The following is a 22,647-nucleotide window of genomic DNA, read 5'->3' as shown; positions in this document are numbered from 1 at the left end:
TTAAATAATAAAGCACCCAATCCAATGATACCAACACCCAATACAAGTGTAAACTATTTTTAATATAATACATATTTAATTTGTATAATATTTGCATTAATTTTGAAATTAAATATTAAAATATATATTATTGAAAAATACAAACAATATTATCTGGAGAGGTAATATCCTTCTTTTTCATATTGTCTACTTCTTCCCTCTCCGAACGTTTCCACTTCTCTTGCCATTTAGACATTTTTCTTATTTAATTAATAAAAAATGAAACTCTTCATAAACGGCTATAAATTTGAAAATTTAAAGATTAAACAAGAAACCTCCATCAAAGGATGTTATCTCTAACTGAATTTTCAACCGTTTTATTACAGATTTCAAGTATTTTAGAATAAAAGAAAGAAACTGATTATGATTGATAGTAGTTTAAATACAATATTAATATAATAATAATAATTTTAAATCATAATAATGAGAGCCAATACTTCGGGAGGAACCATCGATCATTACATTTTAATTTCGTTTAAAGGAGGAGAGGATTCTAAATTGGAGAGTAGTAAATTGTTTTTTTATTTATCGGAGCAGAAAACAAAGCTCTTATTGGTCATTGATGCCTTGGATGCCATCTTACATCTAATTGGAAATGTAGAGAATTTACAAATTATTCAGTATTGTTTGATGGCATTATGTAATTTGGCGAAGGAGAAGGAATATACTCAGAAATTGGTTAAGGAAAAACAATGTTTCAAAGTGTTGGCACCAATTATTTCATCAATGAATGTTCCATGTCAGATAGTGGCAGTTAGATGTGCTGGATTATTAGCTCAACATCCTTGTAGCAGTGGAAGATTTGTTTCTGATGGAGCTCTCCTTCCAATAATGTGTCTCCTTAAAAAGGAACAAAATATTGAACTATTGCAAGAAGTTTTTAAAACTCTTGCCATGTCTGATTTGAGAGGAGATTGTGCTTCGAGAGTGATTGAAGTTTGGGGATTGGAACTATTGGGGGATGTATTGAGGAAACATATAGAAGGATACAGAGAAGTAGATATTACAATGGTTGATTTGATAGCTAAAGTATTTGGTAATTTTACAAAATTTGAGAAAATTGCTGTGAGTATGATGCATGCAGAAAAATTAGAATTGGTCAATATGTTGAGATCACTCATGAACACCTCCATTACTCATGTGGAGACGAAAAGATCAGCTGCCAATACTTGTTTCAATTTAATTAATAATCAGTACACGATTGATCCATTTCTGGACAACCATCAAATGATAGTATTTTTGATGAACAGATATCAAGAACGTGACTATTTAACCAAACACTGTATTGCCAAGACATTTGATTGTATAGTGAGAGAATCCAAACAACACAAGATTATAGCTCTTATTGATAGATATCAAAACTTGGAATTTGTAGAATGGATTTTGAGATCAAATTCATGCGAGCTCATTCAAGTTGTTGTTCTCAGATCATTTGTAAAGAAGGATTGGATCTATGAAAAGTCTCACCTCTTCTCCACAACTTTTGTACCATCTCTATTGACAACTATCAAGGAAACAATCTCAAGGGATGTGAGACGAGTTTGCGACGAAGTAGTGTACCACATGTCAGCCATAGAAAGATTCCAGAAGGAAATTATTGATGCAGGTGGTGGCGATATACTTTCCCCACAATTAGCTTTCAAAGATAGAACTTCAAAATATTGGGGAGTGAAAACCCTTGCCAGAATGTTAAGAAATAAGGAATATGCCACAATTTTTGTGAAACAGTATGGGATTGTAAAGGCAGCAGTGAATTGTTTCATAACAACATCACATACTGACATTGATGAATACGATGTGTTTATGGGGGTTTTACATATTCTATCAGACATTTCTGATACACAAGAGTTTAGATTATATTTCATGCATTCTGGAGCCATTAACAAAATGTTGGATATTCTAGAAAGTCAAAATCATGATCAGAAAAAGATAATTCTCTGCCTAAATATTGTTATATCCTATGTAAATAGTGGTAAGTTGTTGTTATTTGGAAAATATTTATGATAACAATACAATTGCAGCCAATAAGGGAAGCTCTGGTAATGCTAATTTGAAAATTTTGTCAGAAAAAAAGCTACAACGAATTATTGAAAGTATCACCTCTACTAATTTCAGTCTTTCTGGAAAGGTAGTTGCACTTATTGCTGCTTATGCACAACATTGTAAGTTGACTCATATAGTGTTTAGATAATTAAGTATTTTAATGTAATAGCCAACTCACCAATATTTGATTTTTGGAACATTTTGTACAGTAAGGCACTCAATGTTATCAGATGTAATGAAGATTACAACAGCTATCTGTATCAGCGTATAAGTTGTTTCCAAATGTTGACAAATATTCTCTCCAAAGACCACATTTGGAGTAATTTAGATTTGGAAATGGTAGCAGAACATTATATTTTAATTTTTTGTAATAGTAACTTGTTGAGCCATTTGAAATCAGTTTCTGCCAAAGGATTACTAGAATTTTGTAAATATTCTCCAGATGTAATGGAGGAATTGTTGATTAGACATGAACGATCCATTGTTAGTGGTCACAAACATTTGGATTTTGGAAATAATATTTGCTTTTCGAATATTCAATCCTTTTCCCAATTTATCAGAATTTTCCTTCAATTTTTCGAGAAGGAAAGGAAGAAGAAAATGAGGAAATATCTACTCTTTTCAAAAATTCAAAGATTTCTACTATTCCTCCTTTCATTTGTGCGAGAAAAGAAGGAAAATCACGATCTGGTGGATTGCTTAATCACCCAAGTTTCTGATCACAATCTTAGCTTCAAAATCAAGTCAGGCAACCGTCCAACACGAAACTATGTCCCCCTACGTCACAAACATTTCTATAGCGGGTATTTGGACGGCTTGATTGGAGGTATTCCTCATCAGCCAAGTAGTGTCGATACTCAACACAGATTAAGAGAATTTCTCACTGCCAAACAGGATGAAGGAATAACCAATCATATACTATACAAAAAAGAAAGTGAATCATTTGTTAAACCTGTAGGCGGAGATGGACTCTTCTCAAATACAGTAATTTACAATAAGAAAACTCATTTCAAAATGAAAAATGAAAAGAAGGAAATGACTCTGTTAGAGAAATGGGAAAATGAATTCCACGACGAGTCACCAAGATCTGGTTTGTCAGCTTCAGAAAAAAGTTTCAGTTTTTCTGTAAAACCAAAGCTATTATCTGAGTCATTTATTAAGAAAGTTTTAATAGATAAGAAGAGAAAGGAAATTAAAGATATTGATCCAGATGTTGAGAGGAAAATTCTTAAAAAGAGTGAGGAATTGAATATTATCAAACAGGGAACTGTCTCTCCAAGATCTTTACACAAAATTAATTCCAAACTGAACACAAGTAATGCCAGTCACAAACAATTAAAATGATAAATTATTTAATTCAAAATTTCTTTCAAAAGTTGAACAAAATCATAAACTTCAACAAATTGATTATAGAGAGGTGTTGGAGATACTCTGATAATATCTGGCTCTCTAATGTCAATAATGACTCCTCTCTTCTTGAGTTCAGAATCAACATAGTCCAAATTCTTGTGCAAAACTCTAATAGATAATTGACAACCTCTAGCATTTGGATTTGATGGTGTGAGGATAAAGATCTTGTCACTCAACTCTTGTCTAATGAGCAATTCTAAATAAGTAGTTAACAAATTAGATTTGCTTCTCAAAACGCTCATTATTTGGCCATCTTTTTCAGCCATTTCAAAAACTCTCAAACTCGAAAGAATAGCAGTCATACTTAAAATGCAAGGATTCGACATTTGGAATCCAGCTGCACCTGGTTGAGGTTCAAACTTGGTCGAAAGTGAAAAACGAGTTGCCTTTTCTCTTGCCCACCAACCCATAAATCTTGGTCTTTGTTCCATAGTTTCATTTGAATGTTTTTCATGTACAAAAATTCCACTAATTCCACCTGGTCCACTATTCAAATACTTGTAAGAACACCAACATGCAAAATCAACTCCCCAATCATGAAGTCTCAAATCAATATTACCAGCAGCATGTGCCAAATCAAATCCACAAACAATATCCAACTCTTGACAAGTTTGTGCAATAGTTTTCATATCAAAACATTGACCAGTCATGAATTGAACTCCTCCAACAAGTGAAAGTGCAATAGAGGAATCACTCTTTAAACATTCCACAATATCTTCAGATCTAATAATTTCTTCTCCTTCTCTTGGACCAACAAGAGTGATACACTTTTCAACAATTTCATCACTTGACAAATGACTTCCCAACATACTTCTCAATTCTTCAATTCTGCATCTGACATGAGAGGTCACAGCATGCATATCACTTGGGAATGGATATTGTTCAACTAAAATCTTGTATTTTTGTGCAGTTGGTCTATAGAAAGAAGTGAGTAAAACTTGTAAATTAGCAGTTAAACTATTCATAACAGTAACTTCAATTGGTTTAGCTCCAACAACCTTAGCCATTGCATTCTTCACAGATTCTTCAACTTCAAACCATTTGTTAGTTCCAAACGATGCACTGAAATGTCCTTCAACACCAATATGTGCCCACTTTTGTAATTCCTTTTCAATATTCTTTGAAAGGCACTTTGGTTGAAGTCCAAGTGAATTACCACAGAAATAAATAATTTTCTTTTCCACACATTCATCAGAGGAGTTTTCATCAACTTGACAAATTAATTCCTTTGGAATCATATCTGGATAGTTGAATTCATTTCTCATGTGAGCAAGAGTATCGGATTGATCCAATTCTTCTGCTAATTTTCTATCATTTAATTTTGTGGAGAGGAAATTAATAACTTGTTCATTGGTGGATTGTTCTCTGGCAAAATATTCACATGTTGGCAAACCAGTGTGTCCTTTAAATACTTGAAACTTGTAATTTTCTAATTGGGGTGATGACATTTTTTTATTCTAAAGTGAAAACGACAATAGAATAATCATCTGCAAAGCAATATTATCAAGCTGTAAATTTTAATACTGATTTCAGATTTTCAATTTGAAAATAATTAAATAATATTACATCTTGCAATTTTTCATCAATTTAATATGTAAAGTTGTAGTGAAGGTATTTTTTGGACTCGTCACTTTAACTTTTTAACTTCTTCCCTGAACCCTTAGTGATTTGAAAATTATATTTTAAATGTGTGTGTCAACTCATCATATAAACCACATTGTAAAATCTCTATTACATATTATAATGATTCATAAGATTCGATAATTCATCATTGGTTCGGAGAGTTTTTTCCCCACAAGACTTGTCTTACTCCATTGTCTTCATGTCTTCATCCCATCAAGTAATAACACTTGAAAGTTTCACTTTGAAAAAAAACAAAAACAATGTAGGTAGTGCTTTTTTAACCCAAAAAACTAACCACTTCGTATGTGTGATCACAACACACGATATCACACCAATACACAATGATGAAATTCTATGATGATGATAACTTGTCAATGATGATAAAAATATATATAGATGAGATCATCTGCTAGTCTTGTGCTTCTCCTTCTTTTGGGGTTGATCGCAATGATGATGAATATTCAGGAAGCAATGGGACAATTATCAACTGTTCGTGCCTTCTTGTCTGACTCGGATTTGAATGAATTATTGACAAAGGAAAGTCCATTATTTGCTAAAACTATTGAAGAACAAACTATTGCTGATATGAAGTTTACTCGTACGTGTTTAATATTTAATTATTTTTATAATTTATATATATATATTGAAATAATATTATTAACACATTTTTGTTAACTGAATAATTTATAATCATTGGTTGAAATGTAAAATCATTATATAATTACTGATTGAAATATGGTTGAAACAGAACATGTCAGTATTATTGGTGATGTTGACATTAGTGTTACAAATATTAAAATTGCTGGAGTTTCATTGGGTAATTTGCAAGTATTGATGCAACAACCAAATCAAGTCACTCTCTCTGATCAAAATGCTCAATTAACAATCAATGCTAACTGGGCTTATCGTCAACAAAGTTGGCCACACTCTTCTGGATCAGGAACTGTTGTTGTTTCTACCAATACCATCCAAATTCAAGAAACTGTTCTCATTACTTTAGATATTAACAGTGGTAAACCACAATTCCAAGTCACTACTAATACTGTTGATTTGGGTAATTTGAATATTAACATTTCAGGAGGATCTGGATGGATTTTGGATTTATTGCAATCCCTCTTCTCTTCCCAAATCAAATCATCTGTTCAATCAGCCATTCAAAATGCTGTCAGTTCCTCTGTTGCTAAAGCCAATGCTGACATTCAAACTGCTAACCTTATTCCAACTTTGAATATGACTGTTGGTTCAAACAATTTCAAAGTTATTGTAGACTATCGTTTGACTGAATGTGATGTTCAAAGTAATAATTTCTTGGTTATTGCTACTAGAGCTACTTTCTACGATCCAAACAAGGGACCATCTGCTCCTCTCCCATTTGGTCATGTTCAACTTCCAAAGGTTGCCCCAACTCAAATTGATGATTTGATTGATGCTTATGGAACTGATTTTGTTATTAACTCACTTCTCTATGCCTTGTATTCTAGCAATCAAATGCAAACCTATGTTACACCAACAATGATTCCATCCAACTCTCCAATTCAATTGAATACTACAAGTTTGAAATTGTTGCTTCCTCAATTATACAATGCCTATCCAAATAAGCTTGTTAACTTATTTGTCTATAGTAATACTGCTGGTAATCCTGGTCAATATCCAAATATTAAGATTACTCAAAACAATGGTGGAAGTATTACTGCCTTCTTCTATGGTAATGTTGAATTCCAAGTTTTGAATCAAGATGGATCTTCCACCAATGCTTTTATTATTTCACTCGTTGCTAATGCTACTCTTGATAGTCCAAAGTTGGTTGTTTCTTCTGGATCCAAGTTGTACTTTACTGCTCAAATTGCTAATCCTCAATTCCAACTCTCAGTTTCTCAATCATGGATTGGACCAATTAGTGTAACCAGTTTGCAACAAATTATTCAAGTTGCTTTGATTGATGCTTACTTGCCAATTTTGAATCAAGATTTGGCTGCTGGTGTTCAATTGGTTGACTTTTCAAGTGTTTTACCAGGATTCAATTTGGTCAATCCAAACTTGATCTTGCAAAATGGTTATGTTACTATGGGTGTTAATGGATATTATAGTCCTTCATTATTGTACTATCAAAAGACAGGCAAGAAGATTTACACTCCATTACCTATTGAAGAACTCAAGAAGAAGATTGAAAAGTTGAAGGGAACTATTAAGATTCAAAAATAAATTATTTCTCTAAATACTTTTGAGAGTAATGTTTCATTGGTATGAGAATCAAGTCGATCAAATATGGTTATTGTAACATAACCTATCACCAGCTTTCCATTAAAAAAAAATGACTAAACTTGCCTTGCCATCAGAATTATTAACTCTCATACAAACATTTCTTACTAATAATGAAAAACAATTATCAAGATTTATAAATTCGGAATGGAATGCCAGTTACTATAATTCTGTTACTGTACTAAACATGTCAAAAAGAATTAATTCAAGAATTTACGTTATTGATTTTCTTAAATTATTCTCTCGATTGGAATATATTTGCGGAAATGTTGATTTACAATTAGAACATGCTCTAAAATTAACAACGAGAGATTTAAAACACATTGATGGTCTATTGATTGATTCCATTCCACAAATGTACAATTTAATTAGAACATTTCCAAAATATGAAACTGTTTCGTTTTGTTATGATATTTTCAGACATAGTGACATGTTGGAAACTCAGCTACCTGTTTTTATAAGTCGATTTATGAAAAATACAATGAGGAAACTAATTTTAAATAATGTATATATTAATTCAACAGATTTACAAAGTATCTTTAAACAGTGCCCTAAATTGACTTGCCTCTCTTTGCATAGTAATTTGGATATGAGATTTCAGGATAATTTTAATGAGAGAAGTGAAAAGAGACCTCCATATTTTGATTTGTCTCACATTCCACAGAATAGAATTGAACATTTGTATCTGAATGGTAAAATGTTTCTTGGTGTTGATAAGTGCATTGAGAGTAGTCACTTTTCACTTCAGGAATTATGTCTACAATGCGGTGGCTTGACAATTGGAGATGTTTTAACCAAGATTTCAAATGTGGAATTTCCAAAACTGAGAATATTGAAATTATTTGGGCATGATATTATCAATGATGATGCAGCAACATGCATGTGGATTAACTTGTACAAATCTTGTCCAAACCTGGAACATGTGGCCATTACCAAGCTATTCAAAGAAGTGGAATGTCAAACATTAATGGATCATTGCAAAAAATTGAAAAAGATTGAAGTGGATGGGTTTGAAAATGATAATTGTTTGGATATTTGTAGATTTATTCTTTATTAAATGTATATTACAATTGTATGATAATTTACACGTCAGAATTAACAGCTCACTTGTTCAAATTTGTTTTCATAAGTGTTTGTGGTTAACAATTTAACCACCAGTAGTTTGCAAACCAAGAGCCAATTTAGAACTGTCATAAACCAAAAACATGCCAGCACTCAAGAATGACACCATCAAGCAACGTGGAACCACTCCTCTCCAAACACCCTTAAACCCAATATCTTTCATGATTTGGAAAATATTTCTCTGTTCGCCTGGTTTATTAACCAAGCTGAGAAGAGTATCTGCTGGGTGTGAAGCAAGGGATGAGACCATACCTGCTAGAATACCAGCGCCAACACTCAAATTCAATTGTTGAGTAGTGGTCAAATCTTGTTTCTTCATTCCAAGACGATTAGGAAGGAAATTTCCGTAAAAGAATTCAGTTGTGTATGAGAAACAAGTCAATTGAACACATGTATAAGGTACTTGCTTGGCTAAAATTGGGATTAAACCTCTAAAATATCCATTCAATAATCCCTCTTCAACTGCAATCATTTTCAGCCCCTTAAAAACATTAACATTTCCATATTTGAGTGGTTGATTGACTGTCTTGATTCTAATGGCTTCCCAAGGACACAAAACAACAGTAGCACAAGCTTCAGCCATGGCACTAGAAGTGATATAAATTGGAAATTGAAGATAGGATAAATCACCACCTCTTCCCATTACTCTTTCCTTTCCACCAATTAATGATGAATTCATAATGCTTGATTTAATCACCTCAAATAAACCAAACTTCATTGAACCTTGTAAAAAGTAACCAATAGCAGTTGAAGAGAAACCAAGAGTTAATGCAGCAAGACCTTCATTCCTTGCAATGGTTTTTAGAGTTGATAAGGTACCATTCTGATATTGTTGTGGATAGATTTGAATTCTAGTTTTAATAACCTGTTATTGTTACAAGCAAAACAACCATAATCACAACATGAATTATTTAGATGCATGCCGTTTGTGGGTTCAACGCAATTGTTTCATCATGGAGATCAAGAGAGTCAACCAACAAAATAATTCAGTGCGGTAATACTTACATCAAGAGGAACCAATACTGCATGAGTAGAAAATGCAGAAAATCCTCCAGCCAATCCATACTTCCAACTGTTTGATTTACTGTTAGGCATATTTGCGTTCTTTAATTTGTTGTTGTATTGCGCAAAGAGTTTGAAATTTTTTCAATTTGGGTAATTTTTATGGCAACACACACTGCAGAGAAGCATGATTCTTTGCATCAGATGGATTGTTGGCGTTTTTTTTACTTTAAAAAGAGGGAAAAGTGGTTGGATGATGCATTTAGTTCATTTGGTGGACTATTGGATATCAGTAACAGATAGTTTTTCATCTGATAGATGGTGATTTGAGTAGATTTGGTGATTAAATCGAACACTTTTATTGAACCTTGGCTGTTATTGGTTTTGCATTTGGGAATTGTTGCAAATAAGGAGGACAGTTGAGGTGGTCATTTTGTAGTGAATTTTTTTTTATTTAATTTATATTTATTTAATTGTCATTCAGACTCGTGGTTGAATAAATTGCATGCTGTAGATTGTTATCTACAGAATGCTTACATATTTGTTAAGGTCTTTGCTCCATTCATTGTTTTCGGGAAGCCAGTCGTTCCTTTCTTTCCAGATGCTAGTATTAGCTTTTGTGGTTTCTTTGATTTTGTGACAATTGCCAATGAGGTCTAGTTTTTGTCCAGTGTTGTAGAGTTGGTTTCTGTGTATGTTTCAGTATTTTCCTCCTCTTGATTCCTATTGTTGGTAAAATTGTTTAGTTATTGAATTTTGGTAGGAAAATGTGTTCAGTTGTTTCTTCCCCACATATGTAGTGAACATGATGCCTTATGTTATAACACAAGAAAGAATTAATTTTAGCAACAAATCTGGCCACAAATATTTGTAAACTTCTTAATTTTTGTTTAAAGTTTAACAATGTTTTAGCGGGCAAAACCGTAATCCTAAAAAAGCAGGTTGGCAAAAATTTCCAGCAAAAACTAGAGAAAAAACATCAAAAAAATATGCTCACCATTAGGCAAAGTTACTGTGATGATTTCCAATAACAACCACAACAAGAACAAATCACAACCAACAAATGTGGTTGCAGCAACACCTCTTCCGAAAACATTGAAAAATGTATCCAATCCTTCTTCTGCTAGTAGTGTGAGTACCACCACTCCGAAATCAACAGGTGAGGCTAGTGTGGATTTTTGGCCACCATTTAGTCAATCATCAAGATCCAGTATGTCTGTTGGTAGTCCATCAACACCCGAAGATGAATATTATTTCAATATTGATGAAGATTTAGAATTAAGTGATATTAGTGATATCGAAGTTGAACAATTGGAAAATTTAGATGATGACGAGTTGAATATTGGAGAAGAATCGGAAAATACTCTAGATGATGAGTTGGATATTAGTGGAATTGTGAATTTATTAGATGAAGCTGATTCGAACAATACAATTCCTTCTTCCGATAAAACTTTTTCCAATACTAGTAACCTTCTCAATACATCACTAAAAGCCACTCATACAGAGGATGATATGAATGATCCCACATCCCTCTATCATTACATTCCCTACCAAATTGCTGACAATTACAAACACAAGTCTTTATATCCTTGGCAAGTAGCATTATTAGAAAACAATCAAATTCTGGATGGAGGAAAGAATATTATCTACTCATCTCCAACAAGTGGAGGTAAAACCCTAGTCAGTGAAATTATAATGGTTCGAAGATTGACAAGAAACAAATCAAAAGTTGTTTTCATGCTTCCTTTTAAAGCTATCATTGAGGAAAAGGTAGCTGATTTGAATGAAAAATTCAAGAATGTTGGATGGAAAGCCAATCCCTATCACTCTGAAGCAGTAAAACTCATTGATACAGCATCCTTCAATGATGATGATGAGAGAGTGATGGTATGTACCTTTGAGAGAGGAAATAGTATTCTGAATGGATTGATTAGGACTGGCAAAATTGATGAAATTGGAACCATCATTATTGATGAACTTCATAGTATAACAGAGCCTGATAGAGGTTATATTCTAGAACTCATTCTAACGAAAATTATTTATCTTAAACCAAAAATTCAAATCATTGCGATGTCTGCTACCCTACCAAATGTTGACAAACTTGCCAGTTTTCTTAATGCCTACTTGTTTGTGACTGATTATAGACCAGTTCCACTCTCTGAATACATGGTACATGATTCCAAAGTATTCGATACAAATTGTAATCTAGTAAGAAATCTAACACCTTACACTGTTTCTAAAAAACTACCTGATGGATTTAATATTTCCATACTATCACTAATTGACACAGAGTTTGCTACAATTATATTCTGCAGCTCTAAGCTAAAATGTAAATTATTTGCCAAGTTTATTGCTGAAGAAAATCAACCACAACATATTCCAGAGCACTTGGTACAACAACGACAAGAATTACTAACTAACCTCAAACTATCCACAACAGGATTGGATCCTGATTTGAATTTTTCAATGGGGAGAGGAGTAGGTTTTCATCACTCGTCACTAACAATGGAAGAGAAAAAGTTAGTTGAATTGGCATTTAGAAATGGAATGATCAAAATTCTACTATGTACAACAACCCTTGCAACTGTAAGTTAATAGTCATATCTTTCATGTATTGAGATAGGAATATATTTATTGAAACTATTTAATGATTATTAGGGTGTGAATCTTCCTGCAAGAAGAGTCATTATTTCCTCACTCACCATGGGTAGGGATGATTTATCAATAGTTAACTACAAGCAAGCAGCTGGTAGAGCAGGTAGAGCAGGTATAGATGTAAAGGGTGAATCGTATCTTATAGTTCCTTCGTTGGAGTCTGGTTCAAAATTATTATCTTCCAAATTCACACCCATGAAATCTTGTCTAAATGAAAAACACATATCAAGAGCTTTATTGGAAAATATTTCAACTGGTATTATTAGGACTGCTCATGATATTGTGTCCTATTTAAAATGTACATTTCTATCGAAATGTATTCCAGAGAAAGAACTCAGAAGTATAGGAATCAACTCAAAAGTTTTTCTGGAAAAGAATGGATTTATTAGATGGATAAACGGTAAAGACTCCTTCGATTGTAAACCATTGGGATTTGCAACACAAATCGCCAATATTTGTCCCTATCTTTCTCTCAAGTTTTACCAAACCATTAAGAATGAATTGAAAAATTTCTACTTGGAAGATGATCTAGGAATGATTTACATTCTTGCCTCCTTCTCTGAAAATAGTCTATTTCATACTGATTATAACGATACATTCTCAAAAGTTGCTGAAAAAATTGTAAATATTGCCATCAAGAGAAGAGAGTTTTCAGAATTTGTAAATAACAAGATTAGAGACATTAATGAATTGAGAGGTTACATCTTGTCGGTGGGAAATAGAAGTAGTCATCAACGAGAATTGAGCGAAACTATCTACACATTGAGAAAAACATTTATACTCTATGACATTATACTGGAATATCCAATCAAAAATATTGCAGAGACATATTTTGGAGACTCAGATGCAAGAGGATCTGTACAAAATGTTCAAAAAGATGCTGCCTCAAAAGCATCTGTACTCTCAAGTTTTTGTAAATATGCTGCCTTACCAAGCTTTTTCTCGGAAGCATTCAAAGAAATCAAAGAACGACTTGTTTCTGGAGTGAGACAGGAACTTGTACCTCTTGTTCAAATTCCATTTGTTGGTTCATCAAGAGCAAGATTGTTATTCAGTGCTGGTCTCAGAACAATTGCACAGGTTGCTGATGAAACACCAGAAAGTATCGAAAATATACTTGTTAAAGGCTCTCAAAACACAACAGAAAGTAGAACTAAAGCTAATTTGATTGTAGAAGGAGCAAAGGCAATTGTAGAGGAGAAATTACTTCCTTTAGAGTGGATATTTGGGCCACAAGACGAAGATACATTCCTATTCCAAAATAGCTCTCCAAAAAAGAGAGGAAAAAAGAGATGTAACGCCTTTGATGATAATCAGGCAGAGCACAAAAAGAAAAAGGAAGATTCTGTGATAGAACTAAAACTTGGTGATAATCAATTATTTGATGAGTTTTTGGAGCGTTGGAATAATTCAAAAGTATTTTCATTCTGTTTCGAATTTGGAATTAAGAAAAAGCAAGACAATCCAACCACCTTTATTAAGAATAGGGATGTTTATACGGTGAAGGGACTCTCAATTTGTTTTAATGAAGTATTTGAGGATTATTTAACTTTTGAGAAGAGATGTGAAACCAAAATCGATCCAAATATTCCTTGCAAATGCTATTTTATCCATCTAGATGATTATAGATCCAAGATAGTAAAACGAATGCTGCAAGACAAGAGAAAACCCAAACTTACATTCGGATTTAAAAAACAACAAACAAGACTCTTACAGGCTTGGGACTTAATTGTTAAAGATCCCGTACTTGATCCAATGATTGGAGACTGGGTACAACATCCAGATGATTCGGATAATGAGAAAACTCTTGAGGAAATATACTTGAAATATTTCCCATCTGATTCATTTCTATTTACTCCCAAGAATGACAAGTTTGTCATTGTAAAGACAGCTAGCCAATGTTGGCCAATAATGACTGCTGTTATGGTATCCATTATTAATTTGGAATTGAGACAAATGTTTGAATTTGAAATGAGCTTCTCCAAAGTTTTAAGCACAATGGAACATAATGGAATACGTTTCAATTATCATTGGATCAAACATAATACGAAACTCATAGATGCTAAACTCGATGAAATTACAAGAGATTTGAACAGTTTACAAATTTTGGATGGTAAAAAGATTGATGTGTCCAATAATGACCATGTTGCATTACTCCTCTTTGATAAATTAAAACTTAAGGGTACAGAGAGGAAAACAAACAAGGAAATATTGGAAAAGTTGAAAAAACTCTACCCCGATAAGTCTTATATTATGAAGCAAATCAGTGAATACAGATACTTGCTGAATATTAAGACTCATCACATTCAAAACATGCCCAATGATATCAAATACTGCCCAGACACTCAAGAATATAGAATATTTGCCTCTCAAATGCAAACCACTTCAGCAACTGGACGCTTAAGTGTCAAGAATCCAAACCTTCAAAATATTCCAAATGATATCGACATTAAGGACCCTTTCTCTCAGAAATCCATAATCACACTGAGTATTAGAAGCGCCTTCATCCCAAGAAATGGTTATGTAATGGTTTCAATTGATTATAAGAATATTGAATTGAGAATTTTAGCCCACCTCTCACAAGATAGAACCCTTTCAGACATTCTCAGTAATACAGAAAGAGATATTTTTGAGGAAATTGCTAGAAACTTTTGGAATTTTAGACCTGAAGAACCAGTTCCATTATCTCATAGAAGTCTGGTCAAGCAGATCATTTATGGAATTTCCTATTGTATGGGCTCAGAAACTCTCTCTGGTAAAATGTTCAATAGTGAGAATGAGGATTTTATGTTGAGGCCTGGTGAGGATAGAATTGAAGCTGCTGAAAGATACAAGCAAAATTTTTTTGAAAAATATCAAGGATTGAAGCAATATAAGGACTTTGTAGAGAATCACCTTGTGGAAAAGCACTATGTTGAAACCTCATATTCAAGAAAGAGATTTATCCATGATATTTGTTCTGATGATTCATCAAAGAGAGCTGCAGCTAGAAGAGCTGCTCTCAATACTGTTTCTCAAGGCTCTGCCTCTGATATTATGAAAATAGTCATGTTAGGTATTTATTCATTTATGAGACATTTTAATAAGAAAGAAGAAAGAGCATACATGTTACTACAAATTCATGATGAGCTACTCTTTGAAGTGAGAGAAGACTCTCTCAGTACATTTATCTATTGTACAAAAAATATTATGCAGAATACAGATAAGAAACTTCTAGTACCACTGCCTGTAAAGGTTCAAATTGGAGATTCATGGGGTACTTTGAAAGATTACCCCAGCTCAATACCACTCACCAATGAAGAAAAGGATGAGATAAGGAATTTGAGTGTATGTCTTGGATTTGATTGGAAGGAAAAGTTGGGTGTCACTGATAATTTTTAATTTTTTGATTCCTTCCATGCATTTTCTATTGAGTTCAGAGGCTGTTGGTTTCTATTATTAATCTATTGTGGAAAGAGTTTATTATGGCCACCCTCAATCAAAAAATTGTGTGTGATTTTATTTTTGGTTCCTTTCAATTCCGCCCTTCATGGCCAACGTTCATGTTAGCAAATCGATTTGAATAAAAAATTGGAAGCACTCAATCATCTGTTTCTATCTCATCATCTTATTGGAGAGATTAGAATTGATCTCCACAAATTAATACCTTTTGATCACGTGGATAATACTCTAACAGAGCGAGGGCACACGAACACTAGGATTTGTAAATACAAAAATAACAAGAATATATAACAACAACAGCAACAACATGGGGCAGTGCATTCAATGTATGAGAATACATCTTTTACCTTCAAATGTTAGTACTTTAATTGTTATAGTAGCAGTATTTACAAACTTGGGGAATTCTGTGATAAAATTAATTATTTTATAAATTTAGGAGAGATTACTTGATTATTCAGACCCAAAGACCTTTTCATTTGAAGCAAGTAGATTGGCAAAAGCTGCCTCTAATGGGTAAGTTTTAATTTTGAATTGGAAAATACTCATCATTGTACGAATAATGAATCTATGAATGGTTACTTTTTCCGTAAATAATACTGTTGTTGAAATGAAATATTATTATTGTTAATATATTACAACATGGTGATGATTAAATTAAATATGAAAATACAAACTTTATGGAAATGTGGATATTTAAACATTTTAGAGATATTGAAACAGTTCAAAATTTAGTAGTAGAGTGTACAACCATTTCCATCAATGAAAAAGATGAATACGGTTGTACTGCACTCTATAGAGCAGTTGAAAATAATCATCTGCAAGTTGCCAAATTGCTACTCGAATTGAGAGCTTCACCTAATGAACCCACCAAGACTGGGAAAACATGTCTTCATGCAGCCGCAGAGAATGGTGATTTTGAGATGTGTGCCTTACTACTCAATAATAATGCCAGTATCACTGCAACAGTTCCCTCACTTCAATACATGACACCTCTTCACTTTGCAATTCAGAAAAATCATGTTCACATTTGTGAATTGTTACTAAGATATGGTGCTCCTCTTCATCCTAACAATCCTACCTCTTCATCTTCTTCAGCAGGAGATCTTTCACCCTACCCAAAAACTTCAATTTCTACCATTCTTCACATTCCGAGACTTTCTCACCATCAGAGAAGTTTGAGTGGAGGCTCAACAGGAAGTGAATCTTCATCAACATCACCCTCCTCATCATCAACTTGTTATTCACCCATGTTAATGGCTTGTTCATTTGGTTTTACAGATATTGTCTCACTCATCCTTCAATACAACGTGTCAATTTATGAACGTGATTTGACAAGCGGACTCTCTTGTCTAATGGTTTGTTCAGAACAAGGTCACGATGAGACTGCATACTACCTTATTAATCAAACTAACTTGACACCACAAGAACAAGAACATTACGTGAATGAAACATGTGAACTATCACATAATTGGACAAGTTTGCATTTTGCATCATCGAAGGGACATGGATCTGTCCTTCAAGTGCTCTTACAATTTGGAGCAAAAATTAATAGTGTAGATACTTTTGGAAGAACTGCACTTCATTATGTATGTTATTATTTATTCACCTCTTTATTAATAATATATATTTATTGAATTTATTAATTTAACTTTATGTTTTATTCAATTTATTTAATTTATTTAATTTCAATTATTTAAAAAAGGCCTCATTAAGAGGATTTCCAGATTGTGTCAGAATTTTAATAGAATATGGAGCTGACGTAACGATAAAAGATGAAGAAGGAAAAGTGGCACTTGATTTGGCTACTGAAACTCTTCAATACTTTCACATTCAAACACAATTCAAAAGATCTCTCAGAAAGAGACAAGAAATGCTTCGACACCACATGAGTGTACCTAACATTGTTGTTTCTAATAACAATTTTACTGTTGATTCTAATATCACTAGCTCTCCTGGTGCCTCTCCCCACCGATAAATAAATTAAACATTAAAACAATTTTTTTCAATCAAAAATGCCCAAGAACTCTAAATACAGAGATAATTAATTTTGGAAAGTGAGAATTACAAATTTACTCTCAACACAATTATAAGCTCCAAGTAAAAGTTCAATTGAACAAATCTCACTCAACGAGGCGTATTTTTTTTATTCCCATAAATAGGTCCAGTTTGTTGGATCCTGTTGTTAAATCCCTCAATGCCTCAATACTCTTTGCAAAATTGATTGGTTCGGAAGAAACTTCAAAAATCTTATGTTTGTGCTGGAACTATAGTTTACAATGCGCATATTTGGCCATATTGAGTACCAACCTCTGAAAAGAGTCATGAGTACTTGCAACCAAACACAGCCTCCATTTTGTTTTCAACGAAAGCTCCTCATCTTCTCAATGAGGCCGCCACATCACATTCCGTTTTTCTTTTGCGCAACGCATCTCGATTTTTTTAAAAATTAAATTTTGATAAAAAATACAACACATCAAAATGCTCAGAAATACAACCAAACTCATCAAGGGCTTGAGCAATCAAAAGAGATTGTTCTCCACAACTGTTGCCAACAGAAGTGCTGTTGAAGACGACGAACCAAAGTTCTTGGAACAAGTTGAAATGTACTTTGACAAGGCTGCCAACTCTACTCTCCACGAACCTGGTCTTTTGCAATTCATCAAGGAAGTTGATAGTGTTTATGAATTCATCATCCCACACGAAAGAATTGATAAGAACGGTAAGAAGGTCGTTCAAACTATCCGTGCCTACAGAGCTCAACACTCTCACCACAGACTCCCAACCAAGGGTGGTATTCGTTACGATACCATGGTCAATAGAAATGAAGTTATGGCTTTGGCTTCATTGATGACTTTCAAGTGTGCTTGTGTTGATGTTCCATTCGGTGGTGCCAAGGGTGGTATTTGTATTGATCCTGCTGCTCACACTGTTGAAGAAATTGAAAGAGTTACTCGTAGATTCGCTGCTGAATTGATCCAACGTGGTGTTATTGGTCCAGCTATCGATGTTCCAGCTCCTGATTATGGTACTGGTCCAAGAGAAATGTCTTGGATTGCTCACACTTATCAAACTTTCCATCCAAATGATATCAATGCTTTCGGTGTTGTCACTGGTAAGCCAGTTTCTCAAAACGGTATTCGTGGTAGAGCTGAAGCTACTGGTTTGGGTGTTTTCTACTCTGTCAGAGAAGCTTGTGCTGATGCTGAATTGATGAAGTCTGTTGGTTTGAAGACTGGTATTGAAGGAAAGAGAGTTGTTGTTCAAGGTTTGGGTAACGTTGGTTATCACGCTGCTAAGTTCTTTGAAGAAAATGGTGCTATCATTGTTGGTATTGGTGAAAGAGATGGTGCTGTTTATGATCCAAATGGTTTGGATGTTACTGATGTCAAGACTTATGTTCAAGCTAAGAAGACTATTTTGGGTTATCCAAGATGTAAGAAGGTTTTGGAAAATGCTCAACAAATCTTGGAAGCTGATTGTGACATTTTGGTCCCAGCTGCTTTGGAAGGTCAAATTACTTTGAAGAATGCCAGCAAGATTCAAGCTAAGATTATTGCTGAAGGTGCTAACGGTCCAACTACTCCAGGTGCCTCTGAAATTTTGGAAAAGCAAGGTGTTATCATCATTCCAGACTTGTTCTGTAATGCTGGTGGTGTCACTGTTTCTTACTTCGAATGGTTGAAGAATTTGGGTCACGTTCAATTCGGTCGTTTGACAAAGAAGGCTGAAGAAAAAGGCAAGAGAGAAATGGTTCGTCACTTGCAATTATTGACTGGTCGTGAATTGAAGGAATCTGAATATCAAACTTTGACTCACGGTTCATCAGAAAGAGACTTTGTCTACTCTGGTTTGGAAGGTACTGTTCATGAAGCTTGGGAAAATATTATCAAGATTTCTCGTGAAAAGAATGTCAACCTCAGAACTGCTGCTTACGTCAGTGCTATTGATAAGATTACCCTCTCTTACAATGAACTCGGTATCTGGCCTTAAATTTCTATTATAATCTAAGAGTAAAAAATTTTGGTAAATGTATTGGAATTGAACTTTCTTCTCAAAAGTGTTATCTTTGCTAATATCAGAATGGCTGGATCATCTTTAAAAAATGCATGTTAAAAATTGTTTGAACAGTTCAAAATCTATTTTTGGTAATATGGAATGTGGAAGTGGACTATCTCGAGTTGTTAAGATACAAATCTAAAGCTCTCTGTAAAAAAGTTATTCTCAATTTATTGAGATAGCATTGCATTTGCCTTATCCCTTAAAATATTTCTCTTAACTTTTCCAGCTTCGGTGCATGGAAGCTTGTCCTCAAAGAAAATTCTCTTTGGATATTGGTGAGCTGAGAGTTTTTTCTTGACATGTTCACACAACTCTTGCTCAAGTTGTTTGCTTGGCTGATAACCTGATCTGAGCACAACAAATGCAACAACCATTTCAGTTCTCAACTCGTCCTTTTGACCTACAACTCCAGACTCAAAAACAGCTTCATGTTCTATCAGACAATCTTCAACTTCTTTTGGTGAGATACGATAACCACAAGATGTGATAATATCGTCACTTCTTCCACTAAAGAAATAAAGGCCATTTTCGTCTCTATAGGCACTATCACCGGTCAATTCAAATAAACGACCATCTGTATAAGAAGGGGATTGAACCATTTTTTCCTCAGTTTTTTCAGGTTGATTCCAGTATCCAGTAAAGAACCTAGCAGGTGAGTTAGCAATATCAATAACCAAATGACCTTTCACATAGGGTTCTGAAATTTCTCTAAAGTCGTCATCCAACAGAGTGACTGTAAATCCTTGAATTGGTTGTCCAATAGTTGTTACCTCCGATACAGATGAAAGAGCTAATTCTGGATGGTGATGATAATTAATAAGCATACCATGTTCAGTTTGACCATAGTGACTCTTAATTCTTGTACCCCAAATATTCTCAAAGAAGGTAACTACCTCGTTATTTAATGCTTCTCCTGCTGAGCTGGCCTTTTTGAGATAAAACTTGTATTGTTGAGCTAGTTCTGGACCTTGTGCTTTCATTGCTCGATATGCTGTTGGAGCTGCAGCAAAGTTAGTCACACGTTCATTTTGTAATATTTCATAAATTACTTGAGGATTGAATGATCTATTGACAAAATAAGTTGGAATTCCCAATAGAAGAGTTCCTAAAACATTATAATACAAGCCATAGGCCCAACCAGGGTCTGCAATATTTAAAAATACATCATCATGTTCAACATGGAGTCCATATTTCATATACACTTCAAATGATCCCAAAGCTTTTACTGAAACTGGTACACCCTATTATTAAATAAAGATTAAAAATTGGATATTCAAGCAAAATAATTCAAAATAATAATTAATATGGATGTTAATTGATAATAATTGTTAGAAAAATAAGTGTATTGACAAGAAGAAATACTAACCTTGCTCTTACCAGTAGTACCACTAGTGTACAAGAGAATCATGATATCATTCTTATCCATTCCAGTAGAATCTCTAATGATTGGTCTTTGTTGACTAGATAAAATTGAACTATTCCAAAATCTGTATTCATTTGGTTTGAAAGAGCTAAATGAGGTTAATAGTGGTGCATTTCCATCCACTACTCTATAGGCCATACTCTCTGCAATACTCTTCTCAACAATGACAATTTTAACACCTCTCTCTTCTAATTGACTGAGAATGGGATCTAATTTTGGGCGATTAGCCTCATCAGTAATGATAACCTTGGATTCAGAGTCAAAAACTCTATGTGCAATAGCATCTGGTCCAAAGGCAGTAAATAGAGGAACATAGGTCATTGCATTTCTCCAAATACTTAGACCACTTATCATTAATTCTGGACACTTTGGTAATAGGATTGAAACTCTATCTTGACGTTTCAAACCAAGACTTTTCAAAAATTGACCAAACTGTTCACTATAATCACTCAATTGTTTAAAAGTATATTGAAATTTTCCATCACTTGTCAAATAGTTCAACGCAATTGATTTTTCATCCTTTTTAACATGTTGATCACAAAGAATATGTCCCAAATGAAAGTAATCTTCCATTGAATATTGTTGTTTGTTAAATGATGATGAGATGATTGACTTTTGAAAACTTCTATTCATTAGCATATTACTGCTGTTAACAAGTGCGGAAGATGTTAATGTATTCTTCTTATTCATTGATGCAAGACCATTTCTCGTCTTGTTAACAACATGAAACCAATTTTTACAATTTCTCATCATATTTTCTTAACTTTCCAATAGTAATAAAATTTAGGGACAATAACTTGTTATTGGAAGCAATGGAGAAGAAGAGGATCTATTTTTTTCTATTGTAATTATCAGCTCTTCTCTCATCAAACACACACAAGCAGATTGAAAGCTGATTTCAAGTACGACATGAATTTTTCATCCGCTAAGCACTACAAAACAGTTTACTTGAATAATATTTAAGATTTATTTGTTTGATAATGTTTGAGGGCTATTACTCATGCTTTTCTTTCAATCTGTTCAATTTTCTTTTGTTGTGTTTCTTTCAACTACTTCTTTGGCAAATAAGAATTTAGAGAAGCAAGGGCTAAACTGTTTTCAAAGTTCGTTTTTTTTGCAATTCATTTACAAACTTCTTGATAGAATCCCATTTGGAACCAATCATACTAAGAACATCGTTAACAGTTGTAAATTCGCTTAATTGTTTCTTTTCAACTTCTGCGTGTAAATCAGCTGTATGCTATGAATTTTAACTCAATTCATCTACAATCAATACTTTTTTTTCTGCTTTTTTCAGCAACACCAGATAATATTACAATAATTAATATAAAAGTCATCATAATGACTGTCAAGTGGAAGTATTTCGAAAAATGAAACTCCTACAAGTACTTTGTTATTCGCTTGTCTACACTCATGATGACGATGACACGATATCTAGCTCCATGGAATTCAAATAACGTGGTGTTTTTCCGTTGAACTCATATCAAAGTGTAACAGCCTTATCAAAAAAAAACCTTAATATTTTCTTCTCAGGCATTGAATAGAGAGGCTCGCAATGATTCGAACGAGTT

The 22,647-nt window shown here is 33.6% G+C and overlaps 8 protein-coding genes across 8 annotated transcripts; 5 read left to right on the top strand and 3 right to left on the bottom strand.

Moving 5' to 3' along the window:
* Window positions 1-462: 462 nt before the first annotated feature.
* On the top strand, window positions 463-3,146 carry NAEGRDRAFT_63135 (uncharacterized protein; the record flags this gene model as incomplete). The annotated part of the gene is made up of 4 exons (XM_002681827.1): window positions 463-2,011; window positions 2,061-2,201; window positions 2,252-3,016; window positions 3,112-3,146. The coding sequence occupies 4 exons, from the start codon at window positions 463-465 to the stop codon at window positions 3,144-3,146; spliced, it is 2,490 nt and encodes an 829-aa protein (XP_002681873.1).
* Window positions 3,147-3,434: 288 nt separating this feature from the next.
* Window positions 3,435-4,730, bottom strand: NAEGRDRAFT_30605 (uncharacterized protein; the record flags this gene model as incomplete). The annotated part of the gene is made up of 1 exon (XM_002681661.1): window positions 3,435-4,730. One exon carries the CDS (start codon window positions 4,728-4,730, stop codon window positions 3,435-3,437), a length of 1,296 nt encoding a protein of 431 aa, XP_002681707.1.
* A 781-nt stretch (window positions 4,731-5,511) lies between these two features.
* NAEGRDRAFT_78340 (bactericidal permeability-increasing protein/lipopolysaccharide-binding protein) lies at window positions 5,512-7,340 on the top strand (the record flags this gene model as incomplete). The annotated part of the gene is made up of 2 exons (XM_002681826.1): window positions 5,512-5,713; window positions 5,864-7,340. The coding sequence occupies 2 exons, from the start codon at window positions 5,512-5,514 to the stop codon at window positions 7,315-7,317; spliced, it is 1,656 nt and encodes a 551-aa protein (XP_002681872.1). The 3' UTR covers window positions 7,318-7,340.
* Window positions 7,341-7,561: 221 nt separating this feature from the next.
* Window positions 7,562-8,431, top strand: NAEGRDRAFT_63132 (uncharacterized protein; the record flags this gene model as incomplete). Its single annotated transcript, XM_002681825.1, has 1 exon — window positions 7,562-8,431. One exon carries the CDS (start codon window positions 7,562-7,564, stop codon window positions 8,429-8,431), a length of 870 nt encoding a protein of 289 aa, XP_002681871.1.
* Window positions 8,432-8,521: 90 nt separating this feature from the next.
* Window positions 8,522-9,647, bottom strand: NAEGRDRAFT_35321 (mitochondrial substrate carrier domain-containing protein; the record flags this gene model as incomplete). The annotated part of the gene is made up of 2 exons (XM_002681660.1): window positions 9,502-9,647; window positions 8,522-9,361 (listed from the first exon to the last, which is right to left on the bottom strand). The coding sequence occupies exons 1-2, from the start codon at window positions 9,589-9,591 to the stop codon at window positions 8,522-8,524; spliced, it is 930 nt and encodes a 309-aa protein (XP_002681706.1). The 5' UTR covers window positions 9,592-9,647.
* Window positions 9,648-10,515: 868 nt separating this feature from the next.
* On the top strand, window positions 10,516-15,534 carry NAEGRDRAFT_46260 (uncharacterized protein; the record flags this gene model as incomplete). The annotated part of the gene is made up of 2 exons (XM_002681824.1): window positions 10,516-12,084; window positions 12,157-15,534. 2 exons carry the CDS (start codon window positions 10,516-10,518, stop codon window positions 15,532-15,534), a joined length of 4,947 nt encoding a protein of 1,648 aa, XP_002681870.1.
* A 2,552-nt stretch (window positions 15,535-18,086) lies between these two features.
* Window positions 18,087-19,651, top strand: NAEGRDRAFT_37816 (Glu/Leu/Phe/Val dehydrogenase). The gene has a single exon (XM_002681823.1). The coding sequence runs from the start codon at window positions 18,196-18,198 to the stop codon at window positions 19,582-19,584; it is 1,389 nt and encodes a 462-aa protein (XP_002681869.1). The 5' UTR covers window positions 18,087-18,195; the 3' UTR covers window positions 19,585-19,651.
* Window positions 19,652-19,820: 169 nt separating this feature from the next.
* Window positions 19,821-21,829, bottom strand: NAEGRDRAFT_63128 (uncharacterized protein; the record flags this gene model as incomplete). The annotated part of the gene is made up of 2 exons (XM_002681659.1): window positions 19,821-20,894; window positions 21,020-21,829. The coding sequence occupies 2 exons, from the start codon at window positions 21,827-21,829 to the stop codon at window positions 19,821-19,823; spliced, it is 1,884 nt and encodes a 627-aa protein (XP_002681705.1).
* Between the last annotated feature and the right edge of the window lie 818 nt (window positions 21,830-22,647).

The sequence above is a fragment of the Naegleria gruberi genome, assembly GCF_000004985.1.
Source record: "Naegleria gruberi genomic scaffold NAEGRscaffold_5, whole genome shotgun sequence".
Classification (NCBI taxonomy): domain Eukaryota; phylum Heterolobosea; class Eutetramitea; order Acrasida; family Naegleriidae; genus Naegleria; species Naegleria gruberi.
This window is presented reverse-complemented; position numbering and strand designations above follow the sequence as displayed.